The following is a 17,523-nucleotide window of genomic DNA, read 5'->3' as shown; positions in this document are numbered from 1 at the left end:
GAGAGAGCAGGAAGACAGAGTCAGGGGAAGTATAGAGGAGAGAAAGAAAAGAGATACCATAATAGAGGGAGCCATTTATAGGCTTAAAGAGAAATCTGGCACTAGGAAAATGTCCAGAGATCTACAAGATTGACCCCCAACTAACAATCTAAGCAATAGTTGAGAGGCTACCTTAAAAGCCCTTCTCCGATTGGTGACTACCTTATATGCCATCCTAGAGCCTTCTTCATCCAATAGCTGATGGAAGCAGAAGCAGACACCCATAGCTAAACACTGAGATGAACTGGAATCCAGTTGCAGAGAGGGAGGAGGGATGAGCAACGGGGGTCAAGACCAGGCTGGAGAAACCCACCGAAGCAGCTGACCTGAACAAGGGGACCCAGACTGATAGCTGGGAAACCACCATAGGACTGATCCAAACCCCCTGAATGAGGACATCAGTTTGGAGGTCTGGACAATTTACAAGGCCACTGGTAGTAGATCAGTATTTATCCCTAGTACACGAATGGACTTTGGGAGCCCAATCACGTAGAGGGATACTCTCTCAGTCCAGACACAAGGGGGAGGGCCTAGGCCCTGCTCCAAATGATATGACAGACTTTGAAGATCCCCCATGGAAGCCCTCATCCTCCCTGGGAAGCAGAAAGTGCATGGGATCAGGAATCAGTGGGGGTCAGAGGAGGAAGGGAGGGAGAGGGAACTGGAATTGATATGTAAAAGAAGGTTATTTCTAATTTAAATTTAAAAAAGTAAAAGAAAAAGCAGCTGTGTGCATTTGTGAAAATAAAGGACATGTGTATATACACACACACACACACACACACACACACACACACACACACATGTCTCTTTCATCAAATACTAAGAAGCATTTTTTATTTTTTTAAGAAAAATGTGCTTAAGGCCATATGTAATAATACAGCTTAAGTGTATAGATTTTCATTTTATTGATATGTTAAAAAATGGCAACTTAGATTCAATGCATGTTTTCAATAAGGAAATGTAGAAGGGAAAAGAAGTTCTTGACTATTTACACACAAGTAAATTATGAGTTGATTAATAGGTTAAATACTGGGATTTGATTTAAAAATAGACAAAGAAAAATACTATTATTTTGCTTAACCTAAGAAACATATTCATTACAGAGTATCTGCAATAGAAAATAGTAACAACTAAGAAAATTGTTGAGCTGGAGTATAGCAAAGTGATACAATGCTTGCCTAAAAAGTACTGAAAAAAAACAAAAAAACAAAAAAACAAACAAACCTGGTTTTACCCTCAGCACCCCTAAAAGAATCAAAGCCAAATATCACTAATGACCACTGTTACCTGAACCTTAAAACACTTCCAATATTTTATATCCTATCATCTCAACAACAAATATGAAAAATATCAAAGTTGTAAGACTCACACTATCAGTGAACAAACTAAAAGCAACTGATGTTAGAATGTGGGCAAAGACACATGACAAACCACAGAAAGCACAGGGTTTGTCTTCCTACAGAGACTTTTAAACTTGTGGACTACTCACTCTGTGGTAACCTCCAAGATGATTCTTGACAGTAACTAGAGGATCTGGTGGCTTCATCTAAAAAACAAAAAAGTGTCTGTTTGCATCATTTTTTAAGTGTTCATTTTGTAGGAGAACAATGAGTATTTAATCAAAAGAGTGAAACAGATAAACTATAGGGAATAACCTGGAGTGCATAATTTGTTTTTAAAAATTCTCGGCCCGAAGAGCACATCACCACACATACCCTTTCATGGAACAGGAAAGAAGGAAGGACTATTTCGAGGAGGAAAAAAAGGATCAAGGGAAAGTGGAGGTGCACAAGCCCTGCCAAGGACTGGACCATCAACATTCCATCACAGACGGGGGAGGGGCCATGACACCACCCTGAAGAAGGACCTAGTGGGCAGTTAACAGTTACTGGGGAAGGAAAGACATTCCTCAGTGGTGTAGCCACTGGTAAGTTACCCTTGCCCCCCAAAATAACCTCTCATCCACCCCTGCTCGAGCAGGCAACCCTACACTTACATACAAAAAAGGTAGGAAGGAGACTTGTTGGGAAAAGCAGAAGTTTAACAGGAGGCAGAGGGAGATGAAAGAGGGTATTGAGGGGAATATGATCAAGGAGCATCATATATGTATGAAATTGTGAAAGAATAAAAATATTCAGTGTTTTAAGATGAGGGATGAGAAAGGGAAGAACAAAGAAACTGTACAGATGTATGTGTGTGAAAATATCAAAAAAAAAGAAAGAAATCCATTAGTTTGTATGCTAGCATATAAAAACAAAAATAGAATAATGATGATGGAAACTGGGCACTATGGTGCATCTCTTTAATGCCAGCACTACTGTGGACAAGGGTAGGACTGAGGCAACAGGATCAATAATTTAAGGACAGCCTGTGTTATACAGCACCTCCTATGTATAAAGTAAAAATAAACCTCTCTAAGTAAAATACAGGATAAAGAATGGAGGGAAAGTAAGGGGAGGTGATATACAAAATAACAAATGCTTATAAGCTAGCTTTTGAACTTTAAATTTAAATTAGGGCTTCCCACCCAAATGCTAGGCAAGCCCTCTACCACCAAGGTTTGTCCTCAGTCCCCTGAGCTTATCTCATGTTAATTTTTGAGATAGGGTCTTACAATAGAGACCCCATAGAATTCCTGACTGGCCTGGAACTTGCTACTTAGACCAGGCTGGCCTAGAATTCAGAGATCTATTTTGCCTCTGCCTCAAGTGAGTGCTAGGTTTAAAAGTGTGTGCCACTAAACTCAATCCAGAGCTTATCTTTAATGAAAAAAAAAAAAAAAAGATGATGCAAATCATGAGAATTATAGAGATTTCCATGAAACAATATTTCTGTGGGACTAAAAATGTTACCCATTTACACAGTTTACAAATTAGTCTAACATCTTAAGTTACTACTTTTCTCTAGCCAATCAACTAGTTCACATCAACAATTAACAGACTGTCATACTTAAACAACAAAAGCTCCTGTGATGTCTAACATGGTTAAGAATTGGACCTAAAGACAAAGTAATTATCTAAGAATACTAGAAGTTCCTAAAACCAAGCAATACTCCTTAAACTGTTGAACACCAATGTGATCAATTTCTCAAAATTCAAAAACTGGCAGTAGTTCTTGAGAATAAAAACAGCTTTCCAGAAATATTCAAGCAGGCTAAAAGTGCTCTATTCAGCTACATGTTACATGACACATTACTAATAACATGTATACAATGTAAGGAATAATTACAATGTACTAAAAATGGAACTTTAAAAAAATGATTTTTAAAAAAATCTCTAAGGCTTAAAAAAGTATTTAAAGCTAAATTTTAACTAAAAGATGGTTCTGTGAGAAGAGTTACAAGTATATATACAGCAACATTACCTCTAGACTCAACGGAGTTCCTGGATCTGACCTTGACAGTGGTGTCACTGTAAGAGCTCTCTAGATCATCTTCGGTTTCTCCTAGAAGGAAGCAGACAATGCACTAGTATAGACTTATGCTAATGTTGAAAAGATGCGCATTGAACACAGGTCAAAGTTAAAGCATCTGAGTCTCCAGTACACAGCTGTTGCTGTTTACTGCACTGCCCATTTAGAGTAACAAAGTTCCAAATGAGCTACAGTTGAGCTCATGCATTTGGTGGTCTTTCAGCACATCATTTCTTTTCTTTCTTTCTTTCTTTCTTTCTTTCTTTCTTTCTTTCTTTCTTTCTTTCTTCCTTCCTTCCTTCCTTCCTTCCTTCCTTCCTTCCTTCCTTCCTTCCTTCCTTCCTTCCTTCCTTCCTTCCTTTCTTTCTTTGGTTTTTCAAGACAGGGTTTCTCTGTGGCTTTGGAGGCTGTCCTGGAACTTGATCTTGTAGACCAGGCTGGCCTCAAACTCACAGAAATCTGCCTGCCTGCCTCTGCCTCCCAAGTGCTGGAATTATGTGCCTGGCCCAGCACATAATTTCTTAAACAAATGTCTAAAATCTATACACTGAGGCTTTAATGAAGAGTCCAAAATGAATAGATGATCAGGAAATAATTGGAAATCTTTAGCTTACGGGAAGAAACTACATAGTAAACTGGCTGTCATTTCAGACATGACTAGTGTAGGCCTGCAAGTCAGTGGTTTTTTCCCATGGGTAATGTTCCTACACTCACAAACATTTCATTATCCAAACTACGAATTTCACATTATATTGGCTTAAAAATGAACTAAATTAGATGGGTGGGAGTGGCACATGCCTTTAATCCCAGCACTCTGTGAGTTCATTCAAGGCCAGCTTGGTCTACAGAGTAAGTTCCAGGATAGCATGAACTGTTACACAGAGAAATTCTGTCTTAGAAAAAAACAAAACAAAACAAAAACAAACAAGAAAAAGATTAAAATTGAACAGATAAAGATACTTAATAGTATCCTTTCTATCCAAACTACCTATCCTGGTTTATCTTGATAGTTTACTGGTGGGTTTTTTATTTTGTTTTTAAGAAAAAGACTGTTTTCTGCTCTTCCTCTTAAATACTTATCAAAACTACTTCTAATATAAAGAATAGCAGTATAGTACATGATAGTTAAAAAGAAATTACCTTCTTCAGAGAAATGGACTGGCTGGGTACTGACAGCTTCTAGAAGAGAAAGACAAAGTATGTACCATCAGAAACTAAAGCTCAGGAATAATAAGAACTCATGACTAAGGAAAATCAACAAAATACAAAAACCTTTGTTCCTGTAAAATGACTAAGAATCTATCATTTCCTTTTGGCTCTTTCAGAAACAAATCTGACAAACTCATATTAGAAACAAATGCTTTTATTAAAATATTAATTCATATGCATCTGTGTCAATGTGTGCAAAAACGATGGAGTTGGTATTTGTAAGCCACCTGACATGGGTACTGGAAAATGAACTCAGGTCTTCTGCAAGAGCAGTAATCATTCTTAACCACTAAGTCATCTATCCAGCCCCAAATAAAAGGCATTCATTTTATGTTTTTGAGATAGAGTCTTACTGTACAGTGTTGACTGGCCTAGAACTCACTATGTAGTCCAGACTAGCCTTGAACTCACAATGATCCACCTGCCTCTTGTTTCTGAAGTGCTAGGATTCAAGGAGTATACCACCATGCCTGGTAGGTTTTTAGCTTTATAAAACGTGTACTTTTAAAAAGATTTCTTTTTACCGATGTATATGTATACAAGTGCCCGAGAGGCCAGAAGAGGGCATCAGAGCCCCCAGCGTTGAGATTGTAAGCTGCCTGACATGGGTTCTAGTGAATTCAAGTCTACTGGAAGAGCAAACACTCAACTTTAGCACCAATCTCTGCAGTCCCAGGGCTTTAATTTTTGTTGTTATTGCGACAGAATCTTAGATAGCCCAGGATAACCTCAAATTTACTATGTATGGAAGGTAACTCTGAACTTCTTGTCCTACTATATGTATCTCTTGAATGCTGGTATTACAGGCATATAGAACATACCTGTCATAGATCTGTTTGTACTGTAAATGTAACATGTACAGAAAACATTAAATTGCACATTGACAAATATTCTAGGTTCCTACAGTCGCACAGGTTTACATATTTTAATTCTATTTGCCAGACTCCTCTGCTTCCTTCAAAAGCCTAACAAGTTGAAGTAACAAGTCCTTGGTGCACTAGTGTGACAAAGAGAAGGATGAACAGACATCACCCTGCTGTTGTTCGAAATAGGAAATTTAAAGATAAACATCCATAAATGGGGAATTGAAAGATAAACAAGCAAACACATCAACCAAACTTAAAAGTCAGGATTGCACATGGCCTATAATGAAAGACTTTTCCTTTGAGACAGACTGTCTTTTCCAATAAAGGAAGTTACACCCAAATATAAGCATATCTGGGTGAAAATACTGAGTAAAACTATAGAGAATTAGGATGACTCAGACTTTAGCAAAGCTGGGAGAATGTTTCTTTTCAGCCTTTATCTCCACCTGCTTTTTAAAAGGGCACAAAAGCTTTCAGCATCACAACAGAGTCATTTATGCCAAACCTAAGCAAAGTAGACTGGAAGCCACGAGAAGGCTCCTCAAATGTGTGGTTATGATAAATAACAATGAGTCTGAAAACATAAACTTTCAGATTAGTAACTCTTCTTCCTTTTTTGTGGTGCTGGGGATTGAAGCAAAGGTCCAGTTCACACTAGGCAGAGCACTTAGATGATGCAGACCTGCACCCTGTCTCAAGTCCCCAACTAGATACTTTCTGTAAAGTAACCACGGACTCCTGCAATACTTCCTGTAGCCAGTGTGGTTTACTTCAAAACAGCTTAGGCAAACTTGTCTTTTTTTAACTTGCTTTTTGCTTTTTACCTTGGATATATGGGTCTGCCATGATATATGTTGCAATTCTCCAATAAACTTTGTTTTGGAGAGTTGGTTTGCATACTACTCATTATAGGCTGACATGTGGAAGTATGATTTCAGAAAGTGATTCTAAACATTATATTATGAATTTGAAATTTTTTCACATAAATTTAATTAGGTTAATTATATTAGTCGAAGTTTGAGTTCTACTGAAAACAGTGGCAAGTATAAATCAGTGTCTAAAATGTATTGCTAGAAAACAGACACTCTGAGAAACTTGCCAATAACATCACACTTCTCTCAGAGAGCTAAAGCTGGCACAGCTCATGCTGTGCACCAGGTGCCCCATTACTGTTCCTTCGTTTTCTCGTTTAAAGAAGTAAAATGCAAGTTGCTGGGTGTGGTGCTGCACAACTGTGATTCCAGCATTCAGGAGTGGCTAAGGCAAAAGAGGATGAGCCAGCCTAGGCTACATAGTAAGACTAGCTCAAAATAATCTCTCTCTCTCCTCTCTCTCTCTCTCTCTCTCTCTCTCTCTCTCTCTCTCTCTCTCTCTCTCTCTCTCTCTCTCTCACACACACACACACACACACACACACAGAGGTTGGGAAAACCATTGAAATTTTACTTCCATTCTGAATTATAGGAAGTCTTTTATTCTTTAAATTTTATCCTTTAAATTTTTAAAAATTTTTTAAAATTTAAAATTCCATTTTATTTGTTCAGTGTGTTTGTGCTGTGATCAGAGGACAAGGTGCAGAAGAACTCATCACGTGGTGGTTAGTATGGCAGCAAGTGCCAGTAACCTCTGAACCTTCTTACTACCCCCTTAGATTTTTCCTTTCTTTTTCTCTTTGAGTCAACTCACAAAGATCTTCCTGCTTCTGACTCCTGAGTGCTAGGATTAAAGGCATGTACTAGCATGCTCAGCTTTCAATTTTTATTTTCAAATTACTAGACTATTACAGTATTTTACTCTTTGTACAACATTTTAATTTATATAATTATTCAGATAGCACACATGAGCCTCTGTGCCTGGCTTATTCTTTATAAACTATTTACTATACAAAAACTTTTACAAAAGACTGAATGGAAACTAGGTATGGTGATGCATGCCTGTAATCCTAGGATTTGGAGGCAGAAGCAGGAGTATTACAAGTTCTAAGACAATGTGGGTGATAAAGGCTGTGTCACAAAATGAAAAACTAAACTTATTTTTTAAACTATAATAAAAAATGGTACACTGAATATTTTTCATGACAGGGTCTGGCTATATAACCCAGATGGGCTTTAAACTCATAATTCTCTTGTCTCTTTCTCCCTTCATTACAGGTGGGGGCTGCCAACCCCAGCTTTTTTTTTTCTAAAAAAAAAAAGGTTGAAAATTGTTTCCCTACTGTCTGAAGAGCTTTTCTTTAGAATTTTATTAACATTATTAACATCCTTAAATATTTATCAACAGCATTCAAGACACCAACTGATAATTGGCTATACAAGGTTATTTTGATCTCACCACTTGAAAAAAGCCAGTATTGGAGGCTGGGCAATGGTTGTGCATACCTTTAGTCCAAGCACTTGGGAGGCAGAAGCAGGCAGGTATCGGAGTTCAAGGCCAGCGTGTTCTAAAGAGAGAAACCCTGTCTCAGAAAACCAAAAACAAAACAAAAAAAGAAAAAAAGAACAAAGCCAGTATTGGGCTGGCAAGATGGCTCAGTTGCCACCAAGCACCAGGACCTGAATTCCTTTCCTGTAATCTATATAGTGGAAGGAGAAAAAAAAAATGAAAAAAATGACTTAAGTTGTCCCTCTATACCCTCTCCCCCCTCACTCATTCACACACACACACACACACACACACACACACACACACACACACACACACAGAGAGAGAGAGAGAGAGAGAGAGAGAGAGAGAGAGAGAGAGGAGAGAGAGAGCAAGAGAGAGCAATCCTTATGTTGCGACTGAGAACATCATTCCACACATTATTCAAGGCCTCCAATAAAAAAGATCTCTAAGCCGGGCGTTGGTGATGCACACTTTTAATCCCAGCACTCGGGAGGCAGAAGCAGGTGGATCTCTGTGAGTTCGAGACCAGCCTGGTCTACAAGAGTGAGTTCCAGGACAGCCTCCAAAGCCACAGAGAAACCTGGTCTCGAAAAACCAAAAAAAAAAAAAAAAAAAAAAAAAAAAAAGATCTCTAATGTAGTGCTGTCACCAATATGGAGGAATTGCAGCTCCTGCAACACATGGTCTCTAAAGGCAAAATAATGAAGCTTGTCCCAAGACAGACTGCAGTATTTGCAAGTCTCTTCCCTGCCTTTGCCTGCTATTTGTATTTCAAATTTCAATCAAATGCCTTTCCGACTTCAAAGGCTGAACCTCTCTATGTAGGGCACTTTTCCTCCATATTCTACGCAAACTGTTATAATAACTTATGAAGTTACGACTATTTTTCATTTGAGTTAGTAGCCCAGGCCGGCCTCATACTCACAACCCTGCCCAACCTCCTGATTTTTAATAAAAAGGAAAAGAAAATTTTTCTTTTTCATTACCTAACATACTTGTGAGATCCAGACCAAAAAAAAAAAAAACACACACACCCAAAAAACCCCACCTCACAGCTCTTTATGGTCCTAGCATTTAGGTCAGTCATTGACATAGGAAGTGGTTAAAAAGAAGTTTGTTCATACATAGCAACATAAGAAAAACAGTCTGAGACTAATTAAGGGTTCATATAAGGTTTTAGACATTTCATCTCCTTTCTTCTTCTTCTTTTTTTTTTTTTTTTTTTGAGACAGGATTCTGATCCTCTTCCACCAAGCCTCTAAAGAGTTAAGACTATATGTGTGTGTCTGGCTTGTTTTCATCTTTTAATGGAAGCTACAAGGATATACAGCCTGGGTTACAGAGATTGCTCAGAGGTTAGAGCACAGGCTATTCTTCTAGAGGACCTGGGTTCAATTCCTAGCCCCCACACAGTGACTCACAACCACATGCCACTCTAGTTCCAGGAGATCTGATGACTTCTTCTGACCGCCATGGGCACCAGGCACACACACATACATGCTGGGAAACATTATAAAATTAAATAAACAAATCTTAAAAAACTACATAGACTAATTAATACATACTGATGATGAATCAGTAGCATCTATGACTTCTTGCTTTGATTTCATTTTCCTCTTATTCAGCTTCCTTTATTTTTTTTTTTTTCTTTTTTAAGACAGTCTTACTGTGTAGTCCATGCTGGCCTAGAACTCTAATGTAGCCCAGATTAGCCATGAATTTGTGGTAATCCTATTTTACAACCTCCCCCAGGTGCTAGGATTACAGTCATGTGCCCATGTTAAATAGATGCCCATGTTAAATAAATCATGCCCAGTTAAATAGAAAATTTAAGAAACTCTTGGGGCTGAAGAGATGGCTCAGAAGTTAAGAGCACTGACTGCTCTTCCAGAGATCCTGAGTTCAATTCCCAGTAACCACATAGTAGCTCACAACCATGAGTAATGAGATCTGGTGCGCTCTTCTGGCCTTCAGGCATACATGCAGACAGAACATTGTACACATAATAAATAAAATCTTAAAAAAAAAAAAAAGAAACTTGTGGAAGCTGGGCATGGTGGCAAAAGTCTGTAATCCTAGACTTGGAAGATAAAGTTAGGAAGATCATGAGTTCAAAATCATTCTCAGCTACATAGTAAGTTTGAGGCTAGCCTGGGCTAAATGAGTCTCTGACTCTACAAAATAAAACAAAAAAATCAAAAATGAAACTATTGTAAGCAAAAGCACATATGATAAGGAATATATTGCACAGTTCATCTTGGTATCCAGAAACTATAGATCCTAAAGTCTTTATAAAACTTAGCCCAGGCCTAGGTAAAAATATGTTTAATAGAGGAATTTGTATTTATAAAGAAAAAATTTTCAAAATGTCTTAAAATTTTAAATCAATTCCAACCACATCCAATGTAGCTTCACACAAAGCTAAGATGGCTTTGAACTACTGGTCCTCTTGCCTTCCCTTTCGAAGTACTGGGACTAAGGCATGAGCCAACAGGCCCATCTTCCTTATTTGTGTATGTGTGTACAGGTGTGTACCTACACACGAGCATGTGAAAATGGGAGGAAAACAATACTGTCTTCCTTTATTGTCCTCTGCCTTATTCCCATCAGACAGGGTCTTTTCCTGAACCTGAATTTGACATTTCAGTTAGGACAGCTAGCCATGGAGCAACTAGGATCCAACTGTCTCTAATACTCAGCAGGTTAGTGTTACAGGCACCGAAGCCATGCCTGTTTTTTATGGAGGTGTTGAGAGTTTGAACTCCACATTTTATATATGCAAAGCAATCATCCTAACTCCTGAACCATGTCCCTAGATCCCTAAAATCAGATGTTGAAATCTCATGTTCCATGTCAAGGCAAACATTAAAAAGAATTTAAATTAGTGAAACAACAACAAAAAGGTAAAGGGCATGGCTTTTATGAAACAAAAACAAAACTGAGTTTCTGAATCCAGGGAAAAATACACCCTAGTTGACATTTCCTTTCTCCTCATCGTATAAATTAAACAAAGGCTAATAAAAAGTACCTTCCTTTGTTAGATTTGGTGGCACACATCTGTAATCCTCGCACTTGGGAGGAGGATCAGGAGTTCCAGGTCATTCTCAGCTACACAGCTGAGACCAGTCACAATACATGAAACCTGTTTCACAAAACAAATCAAAAACAAAAGGATACAACAAAACCAGAACAGGACAACAAGGAGGTTTGAGAGGATGAGGCCCAATGGTAGAACGCTTGACAAGCATGTGTGAGACCATGGTTCAACCCTGAGCACCACATAAAAAGTACTTTATTACTACAGGTTTTCACATGAATTCAAGCAATAAATAAGACAATTTTAGACAGAATAAAACCTAAGGAGTTCCAGGGACACCACCCTATAAGCTGAGATAATGAACAAAGTCATAGTCTCAAGCCAACCACAAAACACATACTTTTATATTTTGCTAAGAATCTTCAATAAGAACATTGAATTAAGAGAAAAACAAACCTATTTCACTCATTTTAGAATTTCCATTTGTTTTGTACGTTGAATCTGTAAGAGAGACAGCAAGAAAATGATTAGAACTGAAAAGGAAAAGCAGCATACAGTCCTTTAACCAATCGCTCAGACACTTAGGAGATTTTTATCATCTGAAAGGGAGTGGTTGAAATGCAACAGAGACCTAATATAAAGGGCCAATAAGCAGAAAACAAAGTTCAAGAAGATTGTATGGAATAACCTTACTAGTTTTCTTTCATAGTCTTCAAACCAATTTAAGGACTTCCAAAGTTTTAGTCAAAAGGAAATTAGTTGAGGCAGCAACAGTTTATAGTTCCATGCCACAAAGCCTTTGTCTTGAATCTTTTATTAGTAATATACTGAGAAGACTAAGAAGTCCCCAGCCTTAATTTGAAAGCATCAAGCATGAAAGAATCATAGCACCATGTAAGGAATAATCTTTCCAAAACAACGCAGAAGCCTTTTATATACACCAACAGGGAAAGATCTCCTGATACATGTGAAATGAAGTGGAAACAAACAACAAGAAACGAAGAATATTCACTGATGCAAGCTTTATGTTTAAAAAGGGAGACTGACAGTAGAAAGCTTGCGTAGTATGTGCAAGGCTGTGGGCTCAAGTCTCAGCACTGTCAAAAAGATGCAGGTGTATCTCTGGAAACATAAGCTGACTCTGGTCACTTCTGATGTTAAGGCAAGGTGGACAGAAGACAATGGATGCAGAAAGACTTCATTAGTCTCATGTAGCTCAGGCTGTTCTTAAACTCTCTGTAGCCAAGATAACCCTGGTCTCCTGGTCCCCTTGCCTCTGCCTCCAAAGTTCTGGGATTAAAGTGTGCACCACCATGCTGGGCTAAGTTTTGCTCCATATGAATACAGGTCTCCTCTAGAAGTAACACTGTACTTATAAGAAAGAGTTAAATCAACAGAGCAATCTCTTACCAGATCTTGGGCTTCTTAGTGGGGGTCTGCATAAATTGCTTATAGGGTCTTCACTCATCACTGGTACAGGAAGAGACAAAAACATGTGAAACATAAGACTTAGTATTCAATCATCTTCATTTGGTCAAGAAAGTTTCCCAAACTCTGATTATGATAGAGAACTAAAGGCAAATTTCTCTAGGGGATGGTCTCTTGTGAACTACTAACAGTAAACTAGAATAAACTTACCTGCTCTACAGAATGTGTAGTCTTGAAAAAACCAGAAATTTTTCTCAGTAGACCATATTGTTCAAAAGAAGAGGACTAGTAAATAAAATCCTTCTAAACTATTCAAGCAAGGCATGATGGTATATGTGTATGCCTATGATTCTACCATATGGGAGGTAGAGGTAGGAGGATCAGGGGTTTGATGCTAGGTTACCCTTTGCCACCCAGTGGGTTTGGGTACCAGCTTAGACTACATGAGGCCCTGGCCCCAAAACCCAAAGACTATTAGTAACCAAATTCAGGGACCAGAGACGTAGTTTCTCCAGCCAGTGTTAGACCCTGGGTTCAATCCTCGGTATGTAAAAGCAGGGTGGAGTGGGGACCAAAATATGCACTATATCATCAACTTGACTGTCTTATTCTATGTGTGAAATTGGTCTTTGCTTATTTTTGAGATAGGTTTCACTTCATAGCATAGGTAGGCCCTATACTGAAGGAATTCTCCTACCTTGGCCTTTCAAGTGCTATATCACACTTTGTGATATATACTTGTGATATAGTTTTAGAGTTAACATACTCTTTAACTATTTAATCATATATATATCCAGGAAATGGAAAGACTAATTTGAAATATTAATACTAGCCATGTTTCATTTCAAACGATCGAGTTTAAAGGTATAGGGTTTATAATAAAGCCATTTAAAACATACTAGTTTTTAGTCAAGAAAATTATGTATACAGATATATTTTCTTAGGCCAGTGGGATGGCTCCATGGGTAAAGGCACTTGCTGCCAAATCTGACAATCTGAGTTCAATACCCATAGTCACGTAAAGATAGAAGAGAATCTACTTCACAAGATTTTCCTCTGACTTCCATAAGTGTACAGTGGCACCTACACACATCATAGACACATGAGAATTAAAAATGAAAAACACGGCTGGGAGGTGGTGGAGCATGCCTTTAATTCCAGCACTCGGGAGGCAGAGGCAGAGGACCTCTGTGAGTTCGAGACCAGCCTGGTCTACAAGAGCTAGTTCCAGAACAGCCTCCAACGCCACAGTGAAACCCTGTCTCAAAACAACAACAACAACAACAACAACAACAACAAACAACAACAAAGATGTATAATGTATTAGTTAAAAAAAAAAAAAATCAGTGGCAGAGACAGGCGGATCTCTGAGTTCGAGGCCAGCCTGGTCTCCAGAGCAAGTGCCAGGATAGGCTCCAAAGCTACACAGAGAATCCCTGTCTCAGGGGAAAAAAAAAAATCAGTGAACTATTAAATATAACCATTTCCCTTTTATAGTGATTCTAGGACATATTTTCTTTATTATATTTTAAACATCTCTGAAATCATCTATTATATAATTATGGTATATTACTACAAATTACCGAAATAGGCAGTATTTTTTTTCTTCTAGGTGGCACATGAAAAAATGATGCCATACCTTACAACTGATACCTTGGGTTTAATGAAACATAGTAATAAGATGACAGAATTGAAACAGCACTGTGCCAGGGTTTTAGCATGCAGAAACAGCTAAGCAGAAGACACTGTGACATAACCATTTGACACTTTATGAGTGATTACCTGAGAGTGAAAGTGAAGGTTTGGGGAAAAGGAAAAGGTTTAAGATAGTCAAACGTGAGTCTAAATTTTAGTTTAGTCATGTAGCATACGATCTTAGAGAAGAATCTTAGGTACTCTGAGCTCCAGTTTTCTCATCTATTAAGGGGGACAGAGTACTTCCCTGCAAGGTTATGAAGATTAACAAATACAAAGTAGCTGATAGGTGAACTCACTGGATGGTTCACCCTTGCATGTCCTTGGATGTCCACATGGCTTAATTTAGTGAACTGATAAAGAAGACTCACAATACTCTGAAGTGATGAGCCCTTGGCAGGTACAGAGAAAAACAAAAAATAAAGTATTCTTACTTGAAGCATCTGGTGTTCTGACAGTTCTCTTTGAGGCTGTTTGGCTTGTAACAGTTTGGGAAGAAGAAGGTTCATCCTCTAGAGAAGTGAGGAGAGATAAAACTTAAGTTAGATGACCTGGGAGAAATTAAGGCACGCAGTATGCACATTCAAAAGTAAGATGCAAGTATTCAGTTTCTCTAGGCTCAAAACTTGGGAATTAAATTAGTCAGAATTCTTGAGACACAGTATAATGAGGTCTGGAGAGAGGGTTCAGTGGTTAAGAGCATTTGCTGCTCTTTCAGAACACTGGAGGATATCAGCACACGAGTCCAAGTGGCTCACAGTAGCCTGTAACTTCAACTCCAGGGGACCTAATGTCATCTTCTGGCTTCCAAGAGTAACTGTTCACACATGTGCATATATTCACACAGATACATGCAACTGCACAGACATGCATATAACTATAACGAAATATAAACTATTGATTGTTGTTTTACAACAAAAAATGTTACTTTAGAAGGTTAAAAAAAGATGTGGATTAAGTAGGTAGAAGATATGTTTAAATCCTTTAAAAAAATGTTCCAAAAGGTAAAATTTATTTGAGTGCAGGAGGCTCTGTGGGAGTCAATAAAAAGTAACACCTCATATTGCCTCCTGTGTGCAAAGCACTGTCTCAAGATTCTGAGACAGAATTAAACAAAGTATCTAAATTGCTACCAGGCATACATGACAGGCTCCTGTTTTTCATTAAGTTTAACATCTTACAAGAAATACTACTAACATATATAAAGAACAAACAGTTTTGTTGCATTCAAAAGAATGTGCACATCCTTAGCATAATTTCCAAAATCAACAGGTCTTCAAGTGTGTCAGGATTTTAGGGGCAAGCAGGTAAACCTGCAAGATGTTTATTGTGCTCCAAGCTAAACATTCACTCCTTTTTTAGATGTATCAGTGTCTACCATTGTGACTCAAACCCTCCAAATTTTACCTCACAGTTAGGTGATTTACAATGAGGCTTACTGGAAACCACCTGTGGCTCAGTTATATCTGAGATCAGGGTGTGGGAGGATGTCTTTAAAGAAATTTGATTCACTTGTCACTTAACTAAAACTATAGTACACACACTGTCGGCAGTTGGGGGTTCATTTAGAAGAAGCTTTCCTAATGAACAGACCAGTGCTTTATTTCGGTACTTTGTCAGCCTTGACTTGTATAGGTGTTTGAGGTTACAGAGACTACCTTCAACCAGGGGAAAAGTTGGGCAGAGACCACCACACTTTATGCATCTGGAGTAAGGGCACAAGCCAGTTCATTAAAGTAGGCTATCCTTGGTAGCATCCGCCTAGGAAGCATCTCTTTCCCCCAGTTTTGGTGGGAAGAGAAATCGCCTGGAAAATTAACTTAAAACCCTGATTCTCAATTGGGGACTTACTTGATGTCCCCGAGATTTAAGAAAGAAAGAAAAAAAAAAAAAAGGAAATGGAAGTGGAAGTGGCTTCGGTAGAAGCCTTGGCAAAGGGGACGGAAATGAAACCGAGCCTAGAGTAATTTTGGAGTCCCGACAATGGCTTAATCGCCGACGCTAGCAAAACCCTGCAGAAAGACTAGGCGACCTAGACTGCCCTAAACTGATGCTCAGAGATGGGCAGAGCTCCCCGCATCTGCTCGGGTCCCTTGGCACCTCCACCTCTCCGCGGGCCGGTGCGTCCTTTCCTCCTTAGGGTCCGGGTGGACGCAGGACGGGAGCGCGCGCCCACAGGGCCGCGGAAGCGGGGCCGGAGTCCACAGGGGCGCTCCTCCCGCCACTGCGCGCGCACGGGCGCCGGCGGCTGAGACTGTTACCTCCGCCGTCCTCACCTGAGGATTGAGAGTCCCGTAATCCTCGCCTGCTCGTAGCCGGAGACAGCTGCGGCTGAGGCTGCTGTGAGGTCTGCTCCAACCGGGTGGACCTTCGCGTCTTCATCTCCTCGGCTTCCTGGGGTCCCCGCCGCCTCCGTGGTCGAGAACGAAGGTTGTAAGCGCTTTCTCTCACTTCCTCTTTCGCAGAATCCGGCCGGAACTTTTCTGGCGGGGTACGTCTTCCCCCCGGGGACCTTTCTTTGGTCACCGGGGGCTCGAAGTCGCCGTACACTTCTGGCGGCTCTTCTGAAAACCTCACTTCCCGTCGTCCGTGGCGCGACGGGTGAGTTCCGTAGGCAGGCGCGTCACTGCTGTCGCCATTTTGAGGGGCGAGCCTCCGCCTTGGTTCCCGGATGGGGGCTCTGGGCGTGACGTCGATGGCCCATCCTCCTCCCGGCGCCTGGGTCAGCCGCCTGTCTCCCTCCATAGTTGTTTACGTAGCTGTCAAGTCCGTAGCGGAGACGGATGGCTTTGCCGCGGTCAGAGTCCCCTGCAGGTGGTGGCGATGGCTTCGGGGAAGTTGTCGCGGTGGGTCAGGGAGGTAGCTGGGAGTCGCCGCGGCCTCCGCCTGCGTCGTCGCCAGTGTGCCGCAAACCAGCCTCTGGGCCCATGGTGTGTCCTGAGGGCTGTGGAAGAGGCAGTGCCCGAGCCGGGTCAGCTGCTATGGGTCACCCCCGCCTCCTGGCTGGAGGCGCCAAAGAGGAGGAGAAGGGGGAGGAGGACGCCGCTGTCCTTGGCCTTGAGGGAGGGAAAGGTGGAGGAGACGGGGAGGTGGTAAAAGAAATGGCCGGTGCCTACTGCTGGCGTCCGGTTGCCCACCACAGGAGGCGCTCTCTGGTCCCGGGTCCCAGAGGCCCTGGCAAAGGGCGACTTCCAGCCCTTGATCCCAAGCTGTTGCGCAGTTTTCCTGATAACTTTGGCCACTCCTTTTCAAATGATCAGAGATAGTTTTTGCACGTCATCTTATGGCGAGAATTACAGTTTTAAGCACCTTATGAAGGCTCTCACCCAGCTTAAACTTTTAATTCGCCCATGAACCCCTTAAAATCGTGTTGAGGTGTATACGTTTAGACAAACTGAAGGAAAGTCAATTTACTTGTAAAGTCTGAGTTACTATTGAGAGAAAAACCTT

At 40.2% G+C, this 17,523-nt stretch overlaps 2 protein-coding genes across 7 annotated transcripts in view; one reads left to right on the top strand and one right to left on the bottom strand.

The window, feature by feature from the left end:
- The window catches only part of Tor1aip1 (torsin 1A interacting protein 1), a 31,777-nt gene extending 14,924 nt beyond the window's left edge, over positions 1 to 16,853 (bottom strand). For 2 of the 6 annotated variants that reach the window (XM_027417327.2, XM_027417328.2), the window contains exons 1-7: positions 16,350 to 16,853; positions 14,508 to 14,585; positions 12,361 to 12,420; positions 11,407 to 11,451; positions 4,594 to 4,632; positions 3,406 to 3,486; positions 1,532 to 1,588 (exon numbers count right to left, since the gene is read on the bottom strand). In XM_027417327.2, coding sequence (XP_027273128.1) covers positions 1,532 to 1,588; positions 3,406 to 3,486; positions 4,594 to 4,632; positions 11,407 to 11,451; positions 12,361 to 12,420; positions 14,508 to 14,585; positions 16,350 to 16,818 — 829 coding nt within the window. In that variant the 5' untranslated portion in view covers positions 16,819 to 16,853. The remainder of the gene's footprint in view (positions 1 to 1,531; positions 1,589 to 3,405; positions 3,487 to 4,593; positions 4,633 to 11,406; positions 11,452 to 12,360; positions 12,421 to 14,507; positions 14,586 to 16,349) is intronic. The other 4 variants (XM_027417329.2, XM_027417330.2, XM_035445285.1 and 1 more) reach the window with 2 other exon arrangements.
- LOC100755074 (torsin-1A-interacting protein 2) overlaps positions 16,374 to 17,523 on the top strand; it is a 32,217-nt gene continuing 31,067 nt past the window's right edge. The window contains exon 1 of the mRNA XM_027417336.2: positions 16,374 to 16,503. The gene's annotated coding sequence lies outside the window, so the exon portion shown is untranslated. The remainder of the gene's footprint in view (positions 16,504 to 17,523) is intronic.

Source organism: Cricetulus griseus, chromosome 5 (genome assembly GCF_003668045.3).
Source record: "Cricetulus griseus strain 17A/GY chromosome 5, alternate assembly CriGri-PICRH-1.0, whole genome shotgun sequence".
NCBI lineage: Eukaryota > Metazoa > Chordata > Mammalia > Rodentia > Cricetidae > Cricetulus > Cricetulus griseus.
This window is presented reverse-complemented; position numbering and strand designations above follow the sequence as displayed.